The 27,071-nt window shown below is 39.8% G+C and overlaps 1 protein-coding gene and 1 long non-coding RNA gene across 4 annotated transcripts in view; one reads left to right on the forward strand and one right to left on the reverse strand.

The window, feature by feature from the left end:
* The window catches only part of ZCCHC4 (zinc finger CCHC-type containing 4), a 52,454-nt gene that overhangs the window by 19,683 nt on the left and 5,700 nt on the right, over positions 1–27,071 (reverse strand). For all 3 annotated transcript variants that reach the window (XM_003985482.5, XM_045056516.1, XM_045056517.1), the window contains 3 exons: positions 16,624–16,899; positions 15,699–15,779; positions 3,137–3,209 (listed from right to left, as the gene is read on the reverse strand). In XM_003985482.5, coding sequence (XP_003985531.1) covers positions 3,137–3,209; positions 15,699–15,779; positions 16,624–16,899 — 430 coding nt within the window. The remainder of the gene's footprint in view (positions 1–3,136; positions 3,210–15,698; positions 15,780–16,623; positions 16,900–27,071) is intronic.
* On the forward strand, positions 4,384–27,029 carry LOC109499241. Its single transcript, XR_002741919.2, has 3 exons — positions 4,384–4,669; positions 26,659–26,702; positions 26,808–27,029. It is a non-coding gene; the product is annotated as an uncharacterized LOC109499241 (long non-coding RNA).

Raw genomic sequence — 27,071 nt, forward strand, 5'->3', positions numbered from 1 at the left:
CAACAGACTAATTGTTTTCAGTCATTGTAAAGTTAACATTAACCACTGTCTAGGATATTTATTATTTTTTGCTTTGGGAGAAGTTAGTAAGAAATATACCTATGATACTAACTCCAGTCTACTGACTTTGTAGTAGTTTTCAAGTACTCATCTATAAAAGCAAATCAACACACTATAAAAATGGCCTAAGACTTTAAAGTTTAATGGCGTTTTAAACTTTAATCAGCCCATATGTACTTTATAATAAAATATATATTGTTCTACTACTAAATCAATTTAGAAGACCCAATTGATGAGAGGAAAAACCACAACATCCTAATCCCCTTTCCCTAGGAGAGTCTTTATTAACTTCCTACTCGGAGTCCTACGGCGATGGATGGTATGTCAGGAAGGTTAATCATTTTTCAAGTAGTGCCTGGCACTTCCTTAACCTGCCTACGTGAACAAGGACTTCAAGTACAGATGATGTTATTGAAAAACCTTCAAATTCCTTAGGCTTAAACGTAGGAAAGGAAAAGGAACAAGTAAGTGAAATCTAAGCTCTTAACCAAATTAAAAAACCAGCAAAGAGTGCATTTGTCTCCAATGGCGGGATGGCCCAAACCAGTCGGAGTATGTTTGTTCTGTTTCCAATGGTGAGACATCCCATCGTGACTTGCTGAGGGTCCTGCTGTTGACCTATGGGAAACGCATGCTTGACACCACCAACGCTGACACAACTTAACTCTTCCCTACACCTTAATCATCACTAAAAAAAGTGCCTGGTACTTTAAATAACTTCCCTCTAGACATGCTTCAACCTCCTTGACCACTGAAGCATATGACACTTCCCATTACCTGAAAGACTACATGATTTTCTCTGGGAAACAAGGAACACCTGCTTTTTAATCCTGTGGACTGTGAAGTGCTTACCTGCAGAGACAGAGACCTCTACCCCCGAAAGCTCCCTGCACACCTTTACAGGCGCCTGGTAGATGCTTAAATACTCAGTGATGGATTAGTAGATGGTAAATCTCTACTGAAAACCTTTGACTCAGGAAGCAGGCAGAAAAAGGGCAGACGGTAAAATCATCAAGACAATAGTTTTCTGTAGATCAATCTCTACAGTTGCAGTGCTATTTAGAGGCTGCTCCTAAAATACAGAGAGAGGAAAGCCTGAGCTAGACGATTGTTTTCTTCTGGGAAAGATAAAGTGGAGCTCGGTCTTGGCAGCTTATTCCAACCATTGTTCTAGAAACTTTTAAGGTATTTCCATAAGCTTTCAATAAAAGTTCAAAAGAATTTCCTACAGAAAGGTGAATCACATGCTACTTTCTTAACATATAAGATACTGTTAGCCAACGGTTAGCGATTTCAATGTAACTTCACTCTTATCTTACCATTATCGTTCAAAACAGAATGCAAATCATGGTTTAGTATTAAAAACAAATAAGCAAATGAACAAACCCGACCCACTACTGCGGTATCAAGCAGTAACACAGACTCAGCTATTACTTCGCCAACTCTGAACCCAGCCCTGACCACACACCTGAGCTTGAGGCCCCCCAGTTTCAAGAAGCCATACTCAATACCCCTAAATCAACATTTCACCAGCTCCAGAAACTTGACATTTCCAAATCTCCCTTCCAAACTTCCCTACCCTCTGTTTTGAAGAATGAAATACAAATCCAGGCCGGACCACCATATCCTCTTGGACTTCTCCCCCAGTATACTTACCACCAAGTCTTCTGGTTTCCATCTGTGGAAGCCCACGGAATCTACCTCTCTCTTTTTCCCACTGCCACTGTCCTAGTTGAGAAGCCCGTCATCGTCCCCTGTCAAGTGAGTTTTCAATACCTCTCTCTCCTTCACACTCATCTAATCAGTTCTCAAATCCTGGAGATGATCGACCACATAACTGCTTTGGGAAACTCTGCAATATGTCTAGTTCTAACTGCTATTTATTTCAATACTTGGTTTTTATGGCTATCATAGCTAAAAAATATAGAACCCAATGCTGACTGAGTCTCGTGGAAGGAGTGCATCGCTGGCTAGACTGAATCAGGAGACTCATTTTTCAATCCCAAACAACAATTTAGAATTTGCTTTCATTTCCTGGATGCTTAGTGTTTTAGTTTTGCTTGGTTTTTCTTCTATCATCAGTTAATATCTAAAAACATAATATATACGTATACATGGTTCAGAATTTCTGGAAAATTGATATACATACATATATGGATATGTGCTTCAAGTAGTCTTGATAATTTCAAACAGTGTGGCCAACTTCCCGTCAGGTGTCATTACTTGGTTGGGTATAGTTTTTATATTGCAATAAGACTAACAAAGAGCTCAAACTAGGAGTGCAAGTATCAGCTCTGCTATGTTGTTTATTCATAGTGACGTTACTAACATCATAGTACTGACAGATGCCATCCCCTGCTACACATGGACAGCCTCCCCCACTACCACCATCCCCCACCAGAGCGGTACATTTGCACAACTAATGAACCCACACTGACACACCATTCGTAGATTAGGGTTCACTCCTGACACAGTCTAATTTTTAAGAATTAGTTTAATAAAACCATAAACCCCCTTAATATTTATCAGGGAGGCAGACATCAAACAACTAACCACAGGATTATTTAATTAGAGTATCAAAGTACAAAGGAGAACTTGACCTTGTCTGGGGGCCAGGGGAGGCTAGAGAAAGTGGCTTGGAAAAGAGCTCTGAAGGATAAGGTGAACTTAACAAGGCAAAATGAGCCCAGAAGGCAGAGGAAACACCGTGGGCAAAAGCCCCCGGGGCAGAGAAGCCGCTCCGAGATGAAAGTCAGACATCCTGAACACGAACACACACAGCAGAGCAGGGAACAAAGAGAGCCACTGGAGGGTGGCAGGGGTCAGCTCAGGCTGAGCCACGTGGGCCTTGGTAAGAAAGTGGGTCTTTATCTGAAAAGCAGCAAAAAGTCACAAAAGAACAAGAGTACAATCGCTTCTAGGGGCTCAACGCACACTGGGTGGATGAAGAAAACTAAACACCAATAAATGGTGGGACAGCCACAGTCTGATCTTGAGGAACTCAAAGAAAATAAGAAAGGAGGTGCTCTCGAATTTGTTCTTCCACAGTAAGAAGGATGACGGCAATAATTCTTACCTTTCCATCAAAGAAGTGATGGTTGAACATGTTATAACGGCAAAAGCTATCTTCCATATAAAACTGTGAATACCTGTAAAATGATTTATTACTGTAGTTATCTGTCCAGTTATGTATACAGTAAATACATACAAACTAAATTTTAAAACTATCAAAGCACACCTTTAATAAAAGCAATTCCATCATTCCTTACTTTTCGAAGTAAAGAGTGCTTTCCCAAAGACTCAGGGGGTCCATAGCAAGGAATAAATATCAAATTTAAGAATACTCACATATAAGATTCGCATGTTCCTTCGGACCACAGAATTATACAGAAACAATGAGATTACTGACCGATTATTATGCAATTTAAGCTTGAGATGGGTTGGCAATTAAGATACATCTCTCATAGTTAATAATTTGAAGAAAAACACTGAATAAGCATTTCTGCTCGGCAGCTGTTAATTATTTTTTTCTGTGGTTAACAAGGAAAATATCTAATACAAAGCATTTCTTGTGCACTGCGGATTAGCTCAATAAAATATACTTCTCGATATATAAGAAAAATAAGTATGTGCATTTCATATTTACTGAATTAGTGCCAGGAAAGAGAGATATTTATTTACTGACTGAACCATTTTATTCTGCTAACATACTACTTTAAAATGCAATCAGTAATGAATGAGAGTACCAGCTTTGGGTATTAACATTTTATAAATTTTTGCTAATTTACTAAAAATTCATAGCATAGGATGGTTAAATTTGCATTGATTTGATTTCTTACAAGACTGAGTTTTCTTTATTCCTTAATTGTATTTGTACTGTCTGTCTCTGCATCTTCTCCAGGTCTTGTTAGTTCTTGCTGAATTTTGAGTTTTTTGTATAATATAGAAACTTCTTTGTTATCGCAATAGGATTCTGAACTTCCAAAATTTTGCCATAAGCAATTCACATATGAACCACATTGTTTTTCTACAGGATTCATGACCTAGTGAAAAAAAATCAGGGACACATGCTCACTTCTTTCAAGTTGACACATGGTCAACTTTTGACCAAATCGTGATAGTGGCACTTTGCTTCTATTTTTTTTTTTAATGTTTGTTTATTTTTGAGACAGACAGAGGGGGTGGGGGAAGGGGCAAAGAGAGAGGGTGACAGAGGATCTGAAATGGGCTCTGCGCAGACAGCAGAGAGCCGGATGTAGGGCTCAAACTCACGGACTGCGAGATCATGACCTGAGCTGAAGTCAGACGCTTAACCAACTGAGCCACCCAGGCACTCCACTTTGCTTCTACTTTTACTTCCGGTTCTCCATTACTGTCCGTAACTGATTCATCACCCATGGCGAGTGCTCAACCCAACGGACAGCCTTGCTTTATCCTCTCTATTACACGTGGTTAAAAGTACAGGCTCTAGAGTCAGATGGTCTGGTTTCGAACTCTGGGTCTCTCACTTACTACCTGTGTAACCTTAGCAAGTTATTTAACCTATCCGAGCCTCCGTTTCCTCATCTACAAAACGGAAGAAATAACAGTGTTTGCTTCATAGGACTTGGTAAGTATAAACAATGCACGTAAAGTGCTTAATCCAATGCATCTACATAGCACATAATGAAATGTAAGGCATTGCTGTTTTAATAAATATCGGCTATAAAGATTTATATCTTAATTCCCCTAATATTAGGGAGTTACGTTTATGTCCAACCAAAATTTCTCCTCCTATAATTGAAACCCACTTCTTCTTGTTCTCTGGAGAGAGAACAGCTGTTCATTTTGAGTACAATGTCCCTTAATATCATTTGAGATACTGTTAGTGCATCTGCTGATTTCATAAAACATAAATTTGCACTGAAGAAATAAAAGGTCTGAATAACTGAAAAGTATTTAAGCTATACACTGTAACCTGATGAACGTTCCAAAAACTGTGGGACAATGTCAGTTACCATTAATAAACAAATGTCTCCCTATTTAAGTAAATTCCAAATAACCGGTAATATAGGTATCAGTTATTTTATATACAGGTATATCTCCATACTAGTACAACTGCAGATCAACTATAGTTTGCGGACTTTCTTCTCTCTTGCATAGCTTGTTAAGGGTGAGCAAAGGAAAATACAACCCCTTTTAAAATATATTTCTACCCCCCTCCACCTTTTTTTTATTGCTTCAAAAAGACACAACAGCCATTTTTAAAAAATTAAAAAAGAAAATTTTATTTACATAAAATTCAGCACAGCACACTTGTCCAAAACATTCTGGGAAGCAGTGGGCAGAGTCAGAGACAGAAAAAAGCCAAAATTTCAGCTCTGAGTTTCCATCAGATACAAACAAGGGAGCGTAATTTTTCATATTCTAAATTATGAAAAATCACTGAACTTACCCTCTTAAAATGAAATTGGCCTCAAAGAATTATTCTCTCTATTGAATAAGGCAAACAAAACCAATCAGAAATGCATGCACTTGAAAACTGCAGAAGGACATTCATTTAATTTGGCCATTCATTCTCTTTAAATGAGAGTCAGTTACCAAGTGTAAAACATGCTCTATACACAGGAAATGTAATCAAGAGCTGAATAAAATTAGTCTATGAAATGAACCTAAGAAATTCATTTTTTTTTTATATAACTTTATTTGGATGATAGCTTGCCAAATAGAGTTTCACATCTTTCATGCTAAAATTGGAGCATGTAAAAATCCATCTTAGCAAATGTTAACTTCATATCTTAGACCTCCTGAAGAGAATATTTATAGCATATATAACACTGGGGTTCAGGCAGTTCTCTGAAGCCTTAGACAGACCTTTTGTAGGGCTGCAAGAAACCAAAGTCAAAGGGCCAAAAGTAATGATTCACTGCCACTCTGTATCACACGGATTCTGTTCCTGCTTTAATTGTGGTCCCTGTGAGAAATCCAAACAGACTCCACATCCCATAATACCGGAAGTACAGGCAACAGATTCATTCTGGCCACTAATGTGTTTCAGTAAAAGAGTTCTCCCTCAATACCCAATGTCAACTTTTACAGGACTGACTCAGCATCAAAGAAGCTAAGCTAAGTAATACAGCACTTTCAACTTTTGTTTCCATCACACACACCCAGAAATGTATAGATACGAAAAGAAAAAAAAAATCAATACATTTGATAAGTTACCAAATAACTATCCACATCACCTACTCCGTCCAGGAGATTTCATACAGGCTCGAGAGAGGTAAAACTATAAGACACAGCTTAAATGAAGAGTTAAGAGTCCATGTAAATCTTTCAAATTAAAAGCCATTTAGCCAAGGTGAGAAGAGTTCTAGTGAACTGTTGTACAACAATGTGAAGGTATTTAACTTAATACCACTGAACCGTACACTTAAATAAGTAACTTGGTAAATTTTAACCTATGTGCATTTTAGCACAGTTTTGTTATTTTTGGGGTTTTTTGGGTTTTGTTTTGTTTTTTTTTAAACTATATCAGGGTACCTGGCTGGCTCAGTCCATGGAACATGAGACTCCTGATCTTGGGGTTGAGGGGTTGAGAGCTCAAGCCCCACATTGGGGGTAGAGATTGCTTATAAATAAATAAATAAATAAATAAATAAATAAATAAATAAAATCTAAAAAGACAAAAAGTAAATTAGGGCACTAGCAATGAATAATACAAAATGAAATTTAAAAAATGATTTAATTTACAATAGCAACAAAAAGAATAAAATATTTTAAATAAATTTTAACAAAAAACATGCAAGACTTATACAGTGAAAAACTACAAAATATTTAAAGAAATTAAACACAACCTAAATAAATGGAAAGAATTCAATGTTCACGGACTGGAAGACTTCATATTAAGATGGAACCCACACCAGCCAAAACAATCTTGAGAAAGAATACAGTTGGAAAACTCCCACTTGCCATTATCACAATTTACTACAAAGCAACTGTAATCAAGGCAGTGTGGAAGTAGCATAAACATAGATCAAATAAACAGAGTTGAGAGCCCAAAAATAAATGCATACATTTATGGTCCTCTGGTTTTCAATAAGGTACCAAGATAATTCAATGAGAAAAGAATAATCATTTCATAAATGTTGCTGAGGCAACTGGATATTCACATGCAAAAGAATAAAGCTGGACTCCTACCTCACACTATACATTACAAAAAACTCAAAATAGATCAAAGACCTAAATGTAAGAGTTAAAATCATAAAACTCTTAGAAGAAAACATTGTGTAAAGATTCGTGACCTTGAATTAGGCAATCGCTTCTTAGATATGACACCTAAAACACAAGCAACCAAAGGAGAAAAATTGCACATAATCACTAATAAAAAGACAGCCCACAGAAAGGGAAAAAATACTTACAAATCATATATCTGATGAGGGTCTAGTATCCAGAATATATTAATTACTCTTTCAATTCAACAATAAAAAGACAGCCAATTAAAAACGGGTAAGGGATTGAATAGATATTTCTCCAAAAAGATAAACAAAAAGCCTGTAAGCACATGACAAGATGCTCAAAATCATCAGCCATCAATAAAATACAAAACAAAGCCACAGTGAGATACCACATTAGAAAGACAGACAATAGGGGCGCCTGGGTGGCGCAGTCGGTTAAGCGTCCGACTTCAGCCAGGTCACGATCTCGCAGTCCGTGAGTTCGAGCCCCGCGTCAGGCTCTGGGCTGATGGCTTGGAGCCTGAAGCCTGTTTCCGATTCTGTGTCTCCCTCTCTCTCTGCCCCTCCCCCGTTCATGCTCTGTCTCTCTCTGTCCCAAAGATAAATAAAAACGTTGAAAAAAAAAAATTAAAAAAAAAATAAAAAAAAGAAAGACAGACAATAACAAGAGTTGACAAGAACATGGAGAAACTGGAACACTCACACATGGCTGCTGGGAATGTAAAATGGTAGTCACCTTGGAAAACAGCTTAGCACTTCCTCAAGAAGTTAAATGTAGGGTCTTCACATGACCCAGCAATTCCACTCCTAAGATAAATGCCTGTTATGGGCTGAACTGTAACCTGTCAACATTCATCTGTTGAACCCCTCACCCTCAGCACCTTGGAATGTGACTGTATTTGGAGACAGAGCTTTTAAAAAGGTGATTAAGCTGCTAGGAATTTACCCAAGAGATACAGGAGTACTGATGTATAGGGGCACTTGTACCCCAATGTTTATAGCAGCACTCTCAACAATAGCCAAATTATGGAAAGAGCCTAAATGTCCATCAACTGATGAATGGATAAAGAAATTGTGGTTTATATACACAATGGAGTACTACGTGGCAATGAGAAAGAATGAAATATGGCCCTTTGTAGCAACGTGGATGGAACTGGAGAGTGTTATGCTAAGTGAAATAAGCCATACAGAGAAAGATAGATACCATATGTTTTCACTCTTATGTGGCTCCCGAGAAACTTAACAGAAACCCATGGGGGAGGGGAAGGAAAAAAAAAAAAAAAGAGGTTAGAGTGGGAGAGAGCCAAAGCATAACAGACTCTTAAAAACTGAGAACAAACTGAGGGTTGATGGGAGGTGTGTGTGTGTGGGGGGGGGAGGGGTGGGTAATGGGTATTGAAGAGGGCATCTTGGATGAGCACTGGGTGTTGTATGGAAACCAATTTGACAATAAATTTCATATATTAAAAAAATAAATTAATTAATTAAAAAAATAAAAAGGTGATTACGCTAAAATGAGGTCATTAAGGCAGTCCATGATGCAAGATGACTGGTGTCCTTATAAAAGAGGAATGTGGACAAAGAGAAACTGGGGCTATGCTAAGTGAAATGTAAGTCAGTCAGAGAAAGACAAATACTATACGATTTCATTCATATGTGGAATTTACAAAACAAACTAGATGAACATATGAGAAGGACAAAAAAAGGAGAGAGAGGGAAGCAAACCATAAGAGACTTTTAACTAAAGATTAGAACAAACTGAGGGTTGCTAGAGAGGAGGTGGGCGGGGGGGGGGGTTAAATGGGTGATGGGCATTGAGGAGAGCACTTGTGATGAGCACTGAGTATTGTATGTAAGTAATGAATCACTAAATGTTATTCCTGAAGCCAATATCATACTACATGTTAACTTACTAGAATTTATATGAAAATTTGAAAAAAAGAGAGAGAGAGAGAGAGACACTAGGGCCGTACACACACAAAGGAAAGACTACGTGAGAACACCGTGAGAAGATGGCCGACTACAACCAAAGGAGAGAGGCCTCAGAAGAAACCAAATCTAATAAAGACAGTCTCTTCAGCAAGCGGTGCTGGGAAAACTGGACAGCAACATACAAAAGAATGAACCTGGACCACTTTCTTACACCATACACAAAAATAAACTCAAAATGGATGAAAGACCTCAATGTAAGACAGAAAGCCATCAAAATCTTTGAGGAGAAAGCAAGCAAAAACCTCTTTGATCCTGGTTGCAGCAACTTACTCAACACATCTCCGGAGGCAAGGGAAACAAAAGCAAAAATGAACTATTGGGACCTCATCAAAATAAAAAGCTTCTGCACAGCAAAGGAAACAATCAGCAAAACTAAAAGGCAACCGACAGAATGGGAGAAGATATTTGCAAATGACATATCAGAAAAAGGGTTAGTATCCAAAATCTATAAAGAACTTCTCAAATTCAACACCGAAAAAACAAATAATCCAGTGAAGAAATGGGCCAAAGACATGAATAGACACTTCTCCAAAGAAGACATCTAGGTGGCCAACCGACACATGAAAAAATGCTCAACATCACTCATCATCAGGGAAATGCAAATCAAAACCACAATGAGATACCACCTCACACCTGTCAGAATGGCTATTAACAACTCAGGCGACAACAGATGCTGGCGAGGATGCAGAGAAAGAGGATCTCTTTTGCACTGCTGGTGGGAATGTAAGCTGGTGCAGCCACGCTGGAAAACAGTATGGAGGTTCCTCAGAAAATTCAAAATAGAACCACCCTATGACCCAGTAATTGCACTACTAGGTATTTATGCAAGGGATACAGGTGTGCTGTTTCGAAGGGGCACATGCATCCGAGTATTTATAGCAGCACTATCAACAATAGCCAAAATATGGAAAAGAGCCCAAATGTCCATTGATGGATGAATGGATAAAAAAGATGTGGTGTATATATATTCAATGGAGTTTTACTCAACAATCAAAAAGAATGAAATCTTGCCATTTGCAGCTACGTGGATGGAACTGGAGGGTATTATGCTAAGCGAAATTAGTCAGAGAAAGACAAATATCATATGACTTCACTCATATGAGTACTTTAAGACACAGAACAGATGAACACAAGGGAAGGGAAGCAAAAATAATATAAAAACAGGGAGGGGGACAAGACATAAGAGACTCTTAAATATAGAGAACAAACTGAGGGTTACTGGATGGGTTATGGAAGGGGGGATGGGCTAAATGGGTGAGGGGCATTAAGGAATCCACTCCTGAAATCACTGTTGCACTACATGCTAAATAACTTGGATGAAAATTAAAAAAAAATGATAAAATAAAATAAAATAAAATAAAAACAAAAAAGAAGAAACCAAATCTACTGACACCTTGATCTTGAACTTCTAGCCTCCGGAACTGAGACAATAAATTACTACTGTTTAAGCCATCCGATCTATGTTTACTCTGGTATTGCAGCCCTAGCAAATTAACACAATACCCAAGAGACAATAAGACCTATGTTCACACAAAAACTGTACACAAATGTTCACAGCTGCAATATTCCAAATAGCCAAAGAATGGAAGCAGCACGCGTCCATCAACTGATGACTGGATCAAAATTTGATATCCTGATACATGCTGTAACACGGAGGAGCCTTGAAAATACTAAGCTAAATGAAAGACGCTAGATACTAAGGACCATATGTCGTATGATCCCATTTTTATGAAATATCCAGAACAGGCAAATCTTCAGAGACAGAAAACAGATTAGTGGTGGCCAAGGGCTGAGGGAAGGAGAGAAAAGAGATCACTTATTGGGACCACGATAATGGAGAGACAGCTCCATCAGAAGTGATGGAAATGGGGCGCCTGGGTGGCTCAGTCAGTTGGGCGTCCAACTCTTGATTTTGGCTCAGGTCATGATCTCACGGTTTGTGGGTTCGAGCCCCACATCGGGCTCCATGCTGACAGAGTGGAGCCTGATTCCCTCTCTCTCTACCCCTCCCCTCCTCACATGTGCGTGCTCTCTCTCAAAATAAACAAATAAACTTAAAAAAAAGTGATGGAGGGGCGCCTGGGTGGCGCAGTCGGTTAAGTGTCTGACTTCAGCCAGGTCACGATCTCGCGGTCGGTGAGTTCAAGCCCCGCGTCAGGCTCTGGGCTGATGGCTCAGAGCCTGGAGCCTGTTTCCGATTCTGTGTCTCCCTCTCTCTCTGCCCCTCCCCTGTTCATGCTCTGTCTCTCTCTGTCCCAAAAATAAATAAACATTGAAAAAAAAAAATTAAAAAAAAAAAAGTGATGGAAATGTTATTAACGATGAGCATTTAGCACAATTTGAGGCTGAAGTTTAGTGCAACACTGTATCCTAGATCAGTCAGTCTTAACAGTTTGCCTGCTGTATTTGTAGTCACCATTTTCCTCTGGACTGTTTAAGCAAAAAGAGGTAACTAATTCCTTCATCTCCTTTCACACTTATTTGGAAGTTTTAAAGTTTTTTTTCAACATTTATTTATTTTTGGGACAGAGAGACAGAGCATGAATGGCAGAGGGGCAGAGAGAGAGGGAGACACAGAATCGGAAACAGGCTCCAGGCTCTGAGCCATCAGCCCAGAGCCTGACGCGGGGCTCGAACTCATGGACCGCGAGATCGTGACCTGGCTGAAGTCAGACACTTAACTGACTGCGCCACCCAGGCGCCCCTGGAAGTTTTAGTTACAGTGTTTAACTGGCATGGATGGATAAAGTTGGAGTTTTATTTCTAAGAAAACTTCACAAGCTAACTTCCACTTAATCCATTACCTCTATCTTACTGAAATGTATAGTCAAATTAGCTGAAGGAAAGATTCGTAGGACTATGTTGCCAAAGCACTTCACGGAAACTAAATTACTGTTTCACGTTGATCTGCATATCTTTGTGTTTCATCATGACAGTGCTTGCATGCTATCTGGTGTACTGAGCCCCCCCAAAAAAAAATGTCCATTTTAAACAAACGACAACAAAAAAAAAGGTGATGGAAGTGTTTTGGAATTAGGTGGTGGTGACAGTTGCACAACCTTGTGAATAATACTAAAACCCTGCTTTGCCTGCATGAAATATGCCTCAGTTTAAAAAAAGAAAATATGACTGATATATAGTGGGGAAAAAAGATTATGATTCTCTCTTTTCAAAATGTTTATATGCATAAAAAAGACCTAAAAAGCCAAAATCCAGAATGTTTTGGGTGATGGAATCAAAGATCTTGTCTCTTTAAAGAGCTAAAATAGGAGCGCCTGGATGGCTCAGTTGGTTAAGGTCTGACTCTTGATTTCGGCTCAGCTCACGATCTCAGTCATGAGATGGAGCCCTGTGTTGAGCTCCTGGCCGGGAGTGGAACCTGCTGAAGATTCTCTCTCTCTCCCTCTCCTCTTCCCCTGCTCACACACACACTCTCTCTCTGTCAAAAAAATAAAAATAGAAAGATTTGTTAAAAGTAAACCAGAGATTCTTGGAATTTGAGCAAATCACAATGAATCACTGATTTTTTTCTAGTTTGTGCACAAGACAGTCCACCACAACTGGCTTGGAAAAAGCTTGACTCAAATGAATCAGAACACAAAGAACCATGGCTGTACCAAAGAAAGACAACACTGTACCATTTTCATGGAGGTAAAAGTCCCAAAGGCAGGGACATGAGCACTACTGCCTACTGATATACGTGATGTTAGATAATTCAGCTGTGGACACGTGATTTTTGTCATCTCTCATGTACCTATGGTAAGAGAGGGTTTCCTTTGGTGAACCCACTCCATGTGGTTGGTCAGGGTTGCCGGGCCACCCTACCCGGCAGGCCACAGAGATGGTTCTGGAATGGGCAGATGGCCCCAGCCCAGCCAGCCCTTCCCCCATTGGGGCTCTCAGGAAAGAGTGCCTCTGGCCACTGGACAGTGAAGCTAAGACTACAGGGGCTTAAAGCTGCTGCTGTCAAAGTGTGTGATGTATACTGTCTGGAGAATAAAGCCAATCCGGAGAAAGACAGAATGAGAGGTGCAGAGAGAAAGACGGAGCCCGAACGACACAGGGCAGTGCCCAGGACCTCGCCTGGACTGAGGCCTGCTGTATCACAGGCTCCGGTAACGTGAGCCAACACGTTCTCTTTGACATAAAGAGACTTCCAGGGCTCCAATATAAGGTGCCCGACTAACAAGTGCCTTCTTGTAAACACGTGAGGGGCCTGCAAACCCGCTGCCGACGAACCTTCATGGACCAGGCACGGGGACAGATGGAGAAAGGGAGATGGAAGGATGACAAGAGAGAAACGGGCTACATAACAAAGGCTCATATACAAGTTCAAAAGCAAAGTTATTTTCAGAGGGTAACTTAACTTTTGGAGCCAGACTAACTGGGTTTGAATCCTGACTTGGCCATTACAACCACAAGGTCAAGCCTGTTCACCTCTTTGTGCCTCAGCTTTCTCACCTGGCAAACGAGGATGAGGACAGCACCGACCTCACCGGGGAGGTGAATGTGAAGACGGAATGAGTTAGAGCAGGGTTTGACACAGGATAGGCACTCAACGCAAGCACCAGTTACTGTGAATTCTGTTATCGAAAGAACCCAAAGTTACACTTCTACCTTCAAAATAACATGTTTACAATAACTTAACAATCATTCCTTAGGAAAGGAATGTGGTGTTTTAAAAGAGAATCTGTTCTATCGATACAATGGAATGTTAACAGAGCCTTACAAGGAACAAAGTACCGTGAGGTGCCATGGCCTGGATAAGCCTTGACAACATTACACCAAGTGAAAGAAGCCACATACTCAGGCCACACATTGTATGATTCCATTTATGGAAAACATACAGAAGAGACAAATCCACAGAGACAGAAAGCAGATCGCTGACCGCCAAGGGAAGTGAGTAGGTTTCTTTTCAGCGTGACAGAAATGTTCTGGAATTAGATAGTGGTGATTACTGCAAAACATAACGAATACACCCCAAACCACAGGCATATACACCTTAACTTGGTGAGTTTTAAGCGAATTATATCTCAATTTAAGAAAAAGAAATTGAATTTCTCTTTTAAAAGTCTGTATTATCACCTATGGAATTACATCTTGCCAAGCCACGCTCATGTTAAGCAGAAATCGCCAACTGTGCTAGTCCTGTTAATACGGAATGAGAGGTTACAGAAACTGTGGCTTATTTCTGAGAAATGTAGCTGCCTCTATTAGATCACCTAAAGTTGACCTGGAAATCTTAAAAATAGTAATAATAAATGATAAAAGCTGTACTTCTTGTTGTAACTTTTTACACTTTAAAAATCTGTTGGCCTTGTTTTTCGCGAGAGAGAGCACATGAAATTTCACAGATTCTCTCTGACAAATACTGGAATATCAGCCAAACAGACTCTATCAGATTAAATAAAAAGAAACACAGTGCCTGCTCCCTTTGACATAGTCAAGAACAAGTAAAAGATACTAAGAACACAGTGTTTTATAGCATCACCCTGATCTTGGGGAATCCAAGTAATTACAGCAAGTAAGGAAGGGCAGTCCAAGTTTACAGAATCACAGAGACTGTGGATGGACACATGTGCTTCTAAATCACCACCTGAGGGGAGGTACGACCCGTGGTCCTCTGTCAGTCTCATCTCCGCTTGTCCCAACACATCAGACCCCATTTAATTCTGGCCTTCTCCCACAGACTTTGTCTGTTTGTTAATCTTCTGCTTTAACACCTGTCTCTTCCCTAGCTCTCCCTTGACTTCAGGCTATTTCCAGTGAAAGACAACAGGCACATCGTCTGGGAAGATCTTTTAAAATAAGTATCTTATCACATTTCCAACATGATGAAACAAAATCCTGAAGGAAGTTCACAATTATCTTTGAAAAATAAGTGTATGAGAAGAAATTTCACTCAGTAAGAATTTATCTCTAAATTATAAGCCCAAGACAATGAGACACATTCGTTGAAAGAATTTAGGAAGCACATCAGCAAGAAGGAATCCACTGCCTTCGTGTTTGAAATACGGAAGATTACAAGTGGATTTATATGACTAAAAAGGCGGCTTCTAACCAATTACTACTTCTGAATGTTAAAGGAATGCAACCAGTAACAAACAATAAGAGGAAAACATTAACAAGGAATAGGAGACAACTGGGTGCCCGGGTGGCCCACTCAGTTAAGCATCTGACTTTCAGGTCATGATCTCATGGTTAGTGAGTTCAAGCCCCGGGTCGAGCTCTGCTGACAGCTCAGAGCCTGGAGCCTGCTTCAGATTCTGTGTCTCCCTCTCTCTCTGCCCCTCCCCTACTCGGGCTCTCTCTCTCTCTCAAAAATAAATAAACATTAAAGAAGGAAGGAAGGAAGGAAGGAACGAAGGAAGAAAGAAAAAAAGAAAGGCGACAATGAACGAGAATAAATACCATACTTTGTAAACCTACCGAAAATCAATATCCAATAAAAGGCTTTTAATGTTAGACTTCTCGTCACCTGATGCTTTCAACCTGATCAGCTCGTGCAACCTAAAACAATTAATGAAAGCAAATTTAATAAGGAATTACAAATGCCATAGATAATAAGCAAATAAACCAAAAAAAAACAAAAACCAAAAAAAAAAAACACAAAACAAACAAAAACCCACCAATGTTCTCCTTGTATTTCTAATATTTCAATGAAACAACTGAAGTGAATTTGGCAAATACAACTGTTTCAGTTTTCAAGTATTTTTTAAAAGGTAGAACCTATTTGAAAAAGAGAAGTCTAAAATTATAAACAAGTCAAGAATCAAACCAGAAGGAACCTTCCATCATATAACAGAAATCTATAAAGGTTTCTCTCGAGGAGCACCTGGGTGGCTCAGTCGTTTAAGCATCCGACTTCGGCTCAGGTCACGATCTCAACAGTTCATGGGTTCAAGCCCCGCGTCAGGCTCTGGGCTGACAGCTCAGAGCCTGGAGCTTGTTTTGGATTCTGCGTCTCCCTCTCTCTGCCCCTCCTCTGCTCATACTCTTTCTCTCTCCCTCCCTCTCTCTCTTTCTCTCAAAAATAAACAAACATAAAAAAAAAAGATTTCTCTCAAATGACATATACAAACTCCTTAGGAGAAGGACCATGCTTTCTACTTCCTTTGTATATTTAAAGCTGCGTGCGATGTCTCGGAACATAGTACACAGCTGCTTGATAATTCCATCTCACAGTTTCAACAGTGGGGATAGAAGTTTAAAAAAAAAAAAAATCATTGGGAGGGGGGAGGGGCTACATGGGTCAGGGGCATTAAGGAATCTACTCCTGAAATCACTGTTGCGCCAGATGCTAGCTAACTTGGATGTAAATCAAAACATAAGTAAATAAGATCGCGTGACCTACCTTGGTGTGCCAACGCACAGTACTCTCGTGAGCCCAAGGGCAGGAAGCAGGTCTACCAGGAAGTGGCAGGTACGCTCGGCAAACAAGTACTGGGCGTTTGTCTTCTTGTTCTCCAGTGGACGGAGAAGCTGGCTGGGCCTGCCGAGCTGGCCGGCAGAGATGTTGCCCACCACCCAGTGCTCGCGGTGCTTCTCCCAGTCGTCCGGCAACAGCAACTGCTGGCATCTTTGACAAAACTTCCTCTCAGCCAAGGGCAACTCAATAAACTTCAAGTACCTTCAGGACATAACAAAACACAAAGCGATACGTTGGAAGTCTGCTGTTTTTTATATATATATGTATTTTTTTTTTCAACGTTTATTTATTTTTGGGACAGAGAGAGACAGAGCATGAACGGGGGAGGGGCAGAGAGAGAGGGAGACACAGAATCGGAAACAGGCTCCAGGCTCCGAGCCATCAGCCCAGAGCCCGACGCGGGGCTCGAACTCACGGACCGCGAGATCGTGACCTAGCTGAAGTCGGACGCTTAACTGACTGCGCCACCCAGGCGCCCCGGAAGTCTGCTGTTTTAAAGACACTTTCTCAAAATAAATAAAAAACGTTGAAAAAAAATATTTAAAGACACTTTCTCTTTGCTATTTTTAGTATGCAAAAAGTATTATTTTTTTTTTAATTTTTTAAATGTGTATTTATTTCTGAGAAAGAGAGAGAGAGAGCAGGGGAAGGGCAGAGAGAGACAGAGACAGAGAGACAGAGACAGAGAGAGAGAGAGAGAGAGAGAGAGAGAGAGAGAGAGAGAAAATCCCAAGCAGGCTCTGCACTGTCAGCACAAAGCCTGACGTGGGGCTCGAACTCACAAACCGTGAGATCATGACCTGAGCCGAAGTCAGACGCTCAACCATCTGAGCCACCCAGGGCCCCCGCAAAAAGTATTATTACTTCCTGAAGAGTACTGTGTAAAGAGGCAAAGGAAAGAAACATCTGTGGAATGCTGGCTAGGATTTATGTCTGGCTGCATACCCACAAAGTAGAAAAGAATCAGCAGTTTTGTAAGAATTGAGATGCTCCAATTCAGTCACTGAATGAAGATCAATATCCACTTAAAATGTGAATATAATATATTACTCAAACAACGTAGTAGTAATGGAGACTACTATCACGCTTAAATTTATTGACAAATCCATGTGTTCCAACGCTGAAGTGTTAAGTAGTCTGGCTCGGTATGACAGTCATTTTAAAATGAGAAATTAAGATCGTTCTTCAATTTTTTATGGCATAGTTAGCGGGAAAAATTACCTCCTAAAAGAAAAAAATGTTCCCACAAAGTTCCTCTATTCTTAGCAGTACTGATGGAAGCAGCTCTGCAAAAGCTCATCCCCAAAATAGCAAGACAATACCCAGAGCCTTAAAAAACTGTACCAATAGCCCATTTGGTCTCCTTCAAATCATCCTCCTATCTGATTTCAAAGTTACTGCTTTGATTTTTTTCTTTCATTTTATTAGAGATAATTAAAGAGAGAAAACAATCACCGTATGTTTTAAACACTGCTGTTGGATAGCCACTAGCAGCTATGAAATCAGAGTAGGGACACAAAAGAAAACCAAATAACGCTATTGAGGCCTATGGCGGGTCAGAAATGTCTGAATCTAAGCATGTCGCATAGTCCACTAAAGGGTTCTTATCGTTGGAGCGGAGCCATACGGTTTCAACTGAACTGAACTCCGGGACTGCACTGGAAAAACTGTGAACTTCACACAGAATCAAAGTGGGTTTTAAAACTTTTTATATCTAAGCACAGTTTCACTTCAAAGCACCCACGGCAGTGACAAATCGATGCTCTGAATGGCTACAGCAAGAAATAGGCTTATCGTGCCAGTAATTTAAATGTTTCTATTTCCATGATAACTGTGCTTTTGACAGCTTTATCTATGACTGGGAAGAAAAGGGAAAGCGATATTAGAGGAAACTTTTATAGTAATTCAAAGTAAGACTGTCGGTAGAGGAAAGGGACATGAAATGCCGTAGAAAGAATCAGTACATTCTCCAGCAAGAGCAACACTGAATTCACTACTATTTCCTTTCATTGTTAAATGCGGAGGGTTGAAGACTTTCGCGTGCAGCCGTGATAGAGTAACGGAACCCAGACTGACCACCTTGGCCCTCAAAAAATCTTTTAAACAGGGGCGCCTGGGGGGCTCAGTCGGTTAAGCGGCCGACTTCGGCTCAGGTCATGATCTCGCGGTCCGTGAGTTCGAGCCCCGCGTCGGGCTCTGTGCTGACAGCTCAGAGCCTGGAGCCTGTTTCAGATTCTGTGTCTCCCTCTCTCTGACCCTCCCCCATTCATGCTCTGCCTCTCTCTGTCTCAAAAATAAATAAAAACAGTAAAAAAAAAAAATTAAAAAAAATCTTTTAAACAGACAATATAACATGAAACCGCGGCTTTAACATAATGGACAACTGGCAGCCGAAATGGGGAATGGTGAGAGAAGGGAAGGGTTGAGGGGGAGGACAGCTGCCAGTTTGCTGCCTGCGCAGAGCTGGCAACAGAGGACAGAAAGCCCAAACAGAACTCAGGGAATGGATGAGCAGAGCTGGGAACTCGTGGAGGCCAGGGCGGCTAGAATTCACAGGGCAGAGCACCAGTGAATGCACATGTGGAGCATCCCAGCCAGAAAGCAGGACGCGGAGAGAGAGGGAGCTCCACGGTTTGCTACGACTCCCCTCGAGTCCGTAGCTGAGTACTGATCGGCACACGCAGGCGAAGGAAGCATCCAGAGCGCGGGAGAGAACCACTGGAAAGGAACAGGTGGAAAAATAGCCAGATACGCAACAGGACACGGGGCCGGTGTCTACCAAGCAGCCCGAGGGAGAAACCTCCTAAAACCCAAGCATCAGGTGCGGTCCTGAGAAGGGTACTGCTTCAGGAGCGGGGAGAAATCAGCCCTACCCCACAGATGCTCTAGTCCTGCCCAAAAGCTTGACGATAAACCTTCGAAAGCAAGGAACGACAAACCTCTTCTGTACAGGATCAGGTAATAAATATTGAGCTTGGCAGGCCATCTGGTTTCTCTGTCACATCTATGCTGTGATTGTAGCACAAAAGGAACTACAAACCCAATGTGTAAATGGACAGGCATGACTAGAGGTGGTCTGCACGCTGGGGTATGCCAAATCCTGCTGGAGAGTACCAAACTATAGCCAAGTAACAACTGTGTTCCAGAACAAAGCTCAAAAATATGTAAAGGAATAAGAAATATCCAGTATACAAGGTAAAATTGATACTTCCAGCACTGAATCAAATACCAGCAGGTATGTAAAGAAACAGGAAAACATGACCCACGACGAGGGGGAAAAACTACAAGAGCAACAACAATCAAATCAAACTGACTCAGAAATGACACAGATGATCAGAGAGAAATTAAAGCCATTTACTGTAACTATATACCATATGTTCAAGTGGTTTAAAAAAAAAAAAAGAATGAGCTTGTTAGGTAAAAACATAGAAAATATTAAAAAGACCCAAATTGAACCTTTAAAGTTTTTTTTTTTTTTTAATTGTCTGAGTGGAAAAATAGCCTAGATGGGAGTAACAGAAATTTAGACGTGACAGAGGAAAGATCCATATACATGAAGGCACAGTCTTAGAATTTACCCAAAATGAAACCCCAAGGGACAAAAATACATGAAAATGGGCCCCCAAGTGGGGTTGGGGAGATGGAAACATTTTTGAAAAAATTATGGCTGCAATTTTCCAAAAATTACATCAAAAGACTCAAGAAGCTCAGAGAACTTCAAGCACAAGAAACACGAAGAAAACTACAAGGTGCATCATACATAGTAAAATTACTCAAAATCAGTGAAAAAGAGAACATCTTAAAACCAGAAGAAAAAAAGACACTGTACAGAGGAAAAAAGATTAAGAATGATATCAGATTTCTCACTGGGAACAATATAAGAAAGAAGACAGTGCAGCTATACCAATTCTACATAAATTCTTCCAGTCCCCTGAAGAGGAAGGTACAGTTCCCACTTCATTCATTAGGCCAGGATGACCCCAACACCAAACCAGAAAAAAATAATCGTAAGAAAACTAAAGACCAATAAACCTCATAAACACAAACTCAAAAGTTATTAATGGAATTTTAGCAAATCAAAACCACAGGATATAAACAAGGTAACAGATCATGACCAAGTGTAGGTCAGCCCAGGAATGCAAGGCTGCTTTAATGTTTAATGTTGCAATCAGTGCAACTCACCAAATTAACAATCTTTTACAAAATGATCATCTCATTAAATGCAGGAAAAAAGCACTTGACAAAATCAAACACTCATTCATGAGAAAGATTCACAGAAAACTAGGAACAGAAGGAAACTTCCACAACCCGCTAAGGGGCACCTGAGAAAAACCTATACTGGTAAAAGACTGAATACATTCCTTCCAAGATTGGGACACAAGCAAAGATGTCTACGCTTACCATTTCTAGTCAACACTCACTAGGGATTCTAGCCACTTTGATAAGACAAGAAAAAGAAATAAAAGGCACAGATCGGAAAGGAAACATAGAAATTTTTTTCACAGACAACATGATTGTATATGTAGAAAGCTCTGAGGAAATATTTTTAAAAGTTGCTAAACCTAGTAAGCTCATCAAGATTACACGATAAAAGACTAATACACAAAATCAATTGTACTGTTTACAGACTGGTTACTTTGCATATGATCAATCTTAAAGTCACACCAAGTGAATAACCAGGCATTATCTATCTTTTGATGTAATTCAAAAGGGAATATGCCCCACTACTTACAAAAGAGTTTTGTCCCCTGAAACTGAACTTGAGTCTGATGATACCTCTATAAGAAATACAGGGATAGAATAAATGTTAAATAACATTACAGGATGCAAGCAACCAAATCCAGAATGTGAGGAATTCTATGGGACAAATTACTCTGTTTTTTTCAACAAACAAGTGATTAAAGATATCCACCAACTACAGTGCATAAGCCCTGTTTGGATCCTGTTTGAAGAATCAATTATAAAACAGTATTTATGGCTAATAGTATTTATGGGCTAATCAGAGAAATGTGAATACTAACTGCATGTTACGTTAAGGAACTGTTCATAGTTTAGGCATTTTAATAGTATTGTGATTATGGTTTTTTTAAAGGCTTTATTTCTTGAGGTGCATATATTTATGGATAAAATATGTAATATCTACACTGGAGGTCACAGTAGAAGGTACATGTGAAATAAAATTAACTACATATAAATGACAAATGAAGCTGGGTGTGGGCGTAGGAGACTCTTTATACTGTTCTCTCTTTTATACATGCCTGAAATGTCCCACAGTAAAAGGTTTTAAAAAGTGCTTTAAAGAAAAGGCAAGAATTAAACTCAAAGAAAACAAAGATGACTCCAAAAAATACTAAACCAAAAATGGATTGTAATCAGCCCTACATCATGTGAGATTTGGTTTTTCATTCGTTGATAATGGGAATATATGCCGGGAAATTTCTCAGAACTGAAGAACAGGAGTTTCCAGTTTGAAAGGATTTACCTAATTGCCAGCAAAATAAAATGTAACAGACTCACATCAAGATAGATAGTCATGAAATGTCATACCCCTAGGAATAAAAAGATTCAAAAAAAAGAAAAAATGACAGAGGGATCAAACAGTCACAGATCATTTATGAGATCAGGAATGAACTTCTTGAACTTGAACTTCTCAGCAGCTAAAATGAAGACAAAGTAAATGGAACATTGCCTTCCAAAATCTGAGGGAAAAATATTTCCAACGTAGAATTCCATCATCTGCAAAGGTATCAATCAAGTATCGGCACAGGTAAAGGTATTTCCAGAAACAAAAGATTTCAAAATTGTTGGATAGTAAAAATCAGGTTGGCCTCAGATTTCTACAGCACCACATTTAACTCTAGATCAGTGTTCCTCACAAAGTGGCCACAAACTGGTGCTGGCAGTCAACTGTTACCAGTTCCTGATGACACAAAGACAGACATCAAGAGTATGTATTTAGAATTTTTATACCAGTTAGAGCACTTTTATGTCTGTTCAAATTAACAATAAAAAATGTGGGCTTGTATTTTGTATGTCTTCTCTTTTCTTCATTTGACTTTCATTTTACTTTAATTTATCTTTACCAGGTTTACAAAAGTATCTGACCCCAATGGGTAGGAAATGAAAACAAGAACATAAAAAAGCCAACAGACAAGAGACCGATCCTTTAACACAGATCATTTAAGAAGTCCTGCTCTGAAGGACATGATGGCAATCCTGCAATTGTTCCAAGGAAAACATGTAATCTGAATAATTTTATAGTTGGGTCAGTGCCACTCAAGAATAAAGCAGGTGGGCACCTGGGTGGCTCAGTCGGTTAAGTGTCCACCTTCGGCTCAGGTAATGATCTCAACAGTTCATGGGTTCAAGCCCCACGTCAGGCTCTGTGCTGACAGCTCAGAGCCTGGAGCCTCCTTCAGATTCTGTGTCTCCCTCTCTCTCTGCCCCTCTCCTGCGCACATTCTCTCTCTCTCTCTCTCAAAAATAAATAAACATTAAAAAAAAAAAAAGAAACAAACATAAAAAAGTACCCGAGAAAAACTATCTTAAAAAAAAAAAAAGAATAAAGGACTTCGTAGAACTCAGGTTATGTAGTCATATAATCTAAGTCCTTGCTGAAGAAACTGCAGGACTGCTAGGTGCCAGGTAGAAAGGGAAACCATTCCAGACTGGAGCATTTCTGAAAGCCCTAGGACAGATTTCTCTAAGATCTAAAAGACTGTGCTACATCTGAATGTTCTGAAAGGATTCAGACAACCGGCAGAGGGTTTGCGGTTGGAGCAGTGATAAGCACATAAATAAGCAAATAGCAGCTACAACAGTAAAAAAATCCAAGACTATTCTTAACTCCAAAGAAAACAAAAAGCTGCGTAGGAAAGAACTTACTATGATTTCTTATATGGTTCAGCTATGAGCAGCATGTACACAGTTATAATAATGCAAACGCTAAAATATGAATCTAACCCAAAAATTATCATGTAACCATATACAAATGGGGTAGTGAAAAGGTACAGATTCCGAGGTGGGGGGCAGTAGAGGTGAAGGGGAGAGGGCAGGAGAGGAGAGGAAGAAAGGTAAACCCTCCTCTTCCACAGGAAATAGATAATTCCAAAACCTGATAAATCAGGAAGTGGCAATGCAAGCATGTTTTGTATTTCACAGACAGGAAGGCAGATTCTAAAATAATTAGCCAGAACGGCTGACTGTAGTTGCTGCTGGGGAGGAGACACGTAAGGGTGGAAACAGGAGCGTTGTTCTTTGTGAAACCTCACAGAACTGTTTGATTCCATTGCCACGTAAAGATTTTGGTTTGACTGAAATTTAACTCATACTGTACAACCACTCTTCTAAAGTGTACAATTCAGCAGTTTTTAGAGTGTTCATGAAGTTGGGCGACTATCACCACAATCTAATTCCAGACCACTGTCATCACCTCAAAAAGAAACCTTGAACCCGTCCACAGTCACTCCTCGTTCCCCAACCCCCAGCCCCTAGCAAGCATGCCTCTACTTTCTGCCTCAACAGATTTGCCTGTTTGGGGTATTTCATATCAACAGAATCATCCAACAGCCACATAGGAATTTTTATTGAAAATTTCCGATGAATGTGAGACTTTTATTTAAAAAGTAAAAACCACGAGAATATGAATGTTAGCCGTAGGGGAGATAAATAAAGCAAGTACAGCAAAGGGGCTTCCAGGAAGCACCGAATCCATTTAACCACAGAATAAAAACGGAATCATATGGGCATTATGGTTACAGTATAAAATGTAAATAACGTAAATCCCAATACAAGAGGTCGGAGAAGTCCCAGAGAAAGTGGGAGACAGTGTAAGGACACTGGTGCTCTCATGTGTTAGAGGCAGAGACCAAAAGATATCATTTCAAAGAGAAAAATCGAGGGACAGAGCAATAAGCAATAGTCAAGGGCATAAAGGGTATTCCTAAAAAGCAATAATCAACCAAAATGGGATAGTTCATTATCTCTCACTTTTAGATGGATGAAGACCATCTAAAGAAAGGATTAAATAGGATATAAAAAGCTAGAAAAGCAACCGTAAGAACAACAAAAAAACAGAAGCAGCACACATTAAATGAAACAAAGCAAAGCCAACATACGCCACATAGTAAAAGAGAACAAAGAGAAGAAAACCAGGAAGCATCAAGTTAATACAGCAAAACCAAGATCAAGTGTTATCTGTTATACCCGCTATGAAAATGAGATAAATCTGGCCACTAGATGAAAGCCAGTCAGACAGGATCACAAAGCAAAATCCAGCCATCCCATTTCATCACTTCTAAGATGCGTATTTTTTCACTACAACAGGGACAGGGTTTTTAACGCCATCAGCCAGACAGAGGGCATGATGTGGTTGGGATGGTCCCTCCCCACCCCCTCCACGTGCAAAACTGTCCCAGCCCTTCATGGTACCATCTCTTCAACTCGGCCCAATGCACTGCTGGAACTACACGTGTCACTGCCGTCACCTACGATTCGGTCCCCAAACGCAAGGGTATGACACGTGCAGTCAGGAACTAACACGGAACAACAGGGCATACGTTGGATATTAGGGAAGTAAGTACCCATCCTTGAAAGAATGACGACAAAAATCGAGGGCTTTATAGGAACAAAGAGAAGGCAGATCCCCACAGCTAGAGCTGTGTCAGGGTCTGTTACTTAAACCCAGTCCAAAGGACCACCTATCACTCACCAAGCGATGCCCACTGAAGGAGGAAGACGCAAATTCACCAGGAAGAGACGAAAGTTTAAAAACACCATGAATGACCGGTGTACAATTTGCTCATGACACAGGACTCTCTGAAGGCACTGAGGACACTGAGTTTAATTACTTGTAAACAAAGGAAAAGAAGAATACTGTTAAGTGAACCTCCACCTCGAGATCTTTGTGCCCTGTCAAAATTGCTCTTCGGAAAGTGTTACTGCTGGTTTGTTAACCTTTCCCTGACAAAAGATAAACTGAGATCTTGTGCGTTTATCTTTCTATTCAAAATCACATCATAATCATTCAAGTATACTGCTTTAAATTTAATATTCAGACACAAGGCCTTTTAGAGGTTTGGTAGGAAGAACATGAGAACATGAAAACTGAAGATTACTCAGCTCTCCCTCCTTATTGGTACTTTCTACACATACCGGGGGTGGGGGGGGGGACAGAGGAAATTCATTCTGCTGCGTGGCTCAGCATGATTCACAAATTGCAGGCTAGCATTTTGAAATGTCATTTTTATTGATCTCCATTTGATGTTCCATTTGCCTTTCCTGGAGTAGACGAATTACGTTTATGGCATTTCCCTAATAGCAGACCTTGAAAATTTGAGTTTAAATTGAGCTCTGAAAAAAACGTAACCAAATGAAGTTATCAACTAAACAAAACCATATGGATGCACATAAATTATTGCTTATTTTAGCATTAAAATATGTCTTCTCTAAGACTTCATAGGTCACAATAAAGGTGCCAGCACACTACATAATAGAATAACATCTCAGGGCATGACAGGCAGCTAGAAACTATAAGGAAAGTCAAATCTCAGACACAAAATGTAAATCTGTCAACTGAACACATGAAATCAAAAGCATGGCTCAAAGAGTGAGGTTAAAAAAACAAATATCCAATCCTCTTCTGTAGCACCTAGCCATCTGTGCAGGACAGCCAGTTCCGTAATAAAAATCAAGTATAACAAGCCAATTTATATGGCTAGCTACATATTTCTTTTCTACCAATTTGGAAAAGAAATTACCAATGAAAAGCTATTGTTACTCCACAGTAACAGATAAAAGTTTGCTTTATAGAATAGGAATCACATTTAAATGCATTTTAATACTTTCAAATGGTGTAGTTATTTCCTAAGACCATTTGTAAATGAGTTGTAGAAAGTTCACTTAGAAAACAATTACAACGTCAAGTAACAGTACATCATCCTTTGGGTCATTTACACACAGGAACGAACTGCGAGTTTCCAGCTGAAGACACACTCAGAGAACAGGTACTTAATAACATAGAATAATTAACTTAGTAAGCCCTTGATTTTAAAAAGCCAAAATTTTATGTGTTTAGAGGAATGACTGATTTCAAATGTTTTACTCCACAGAGAGCATATAAGAAAGCATGCAGCATCAATCACAGAGCAAGACAGTGAAATCAATGCCAGTGCATTTCAAAAAGCTTCAACTTCTACCCATCCTCCAAAACCTGTTCCAGTCCCATGTCCTTAACCGGTACTGATCAGCTAAGGCACAAGGTAGCTGTATCACTGCTGACCTCCCAGAACACCCAGCTTTTTTCCCTATAAATACTGTCTACATTTAACACATTCTTCTTAGCACGATGTTATCTTTGTGTATCTCAACTCCAT

Source organism: Felis catus, chromosome B1 (assembly GCF_018350175.1).
Source record: "Felis catus isolate Fca126 chromosome B1, F.catus_Fca126_mat1.0, whole genome shotgun sequence".
In the NCBI taxonomy this organism is placed as follows: domain Eukaryota; kingdom Metazoa; phylum Chordata; class Mammalia; order Carnivora; family Felidae; genus Felis; species Felis catus.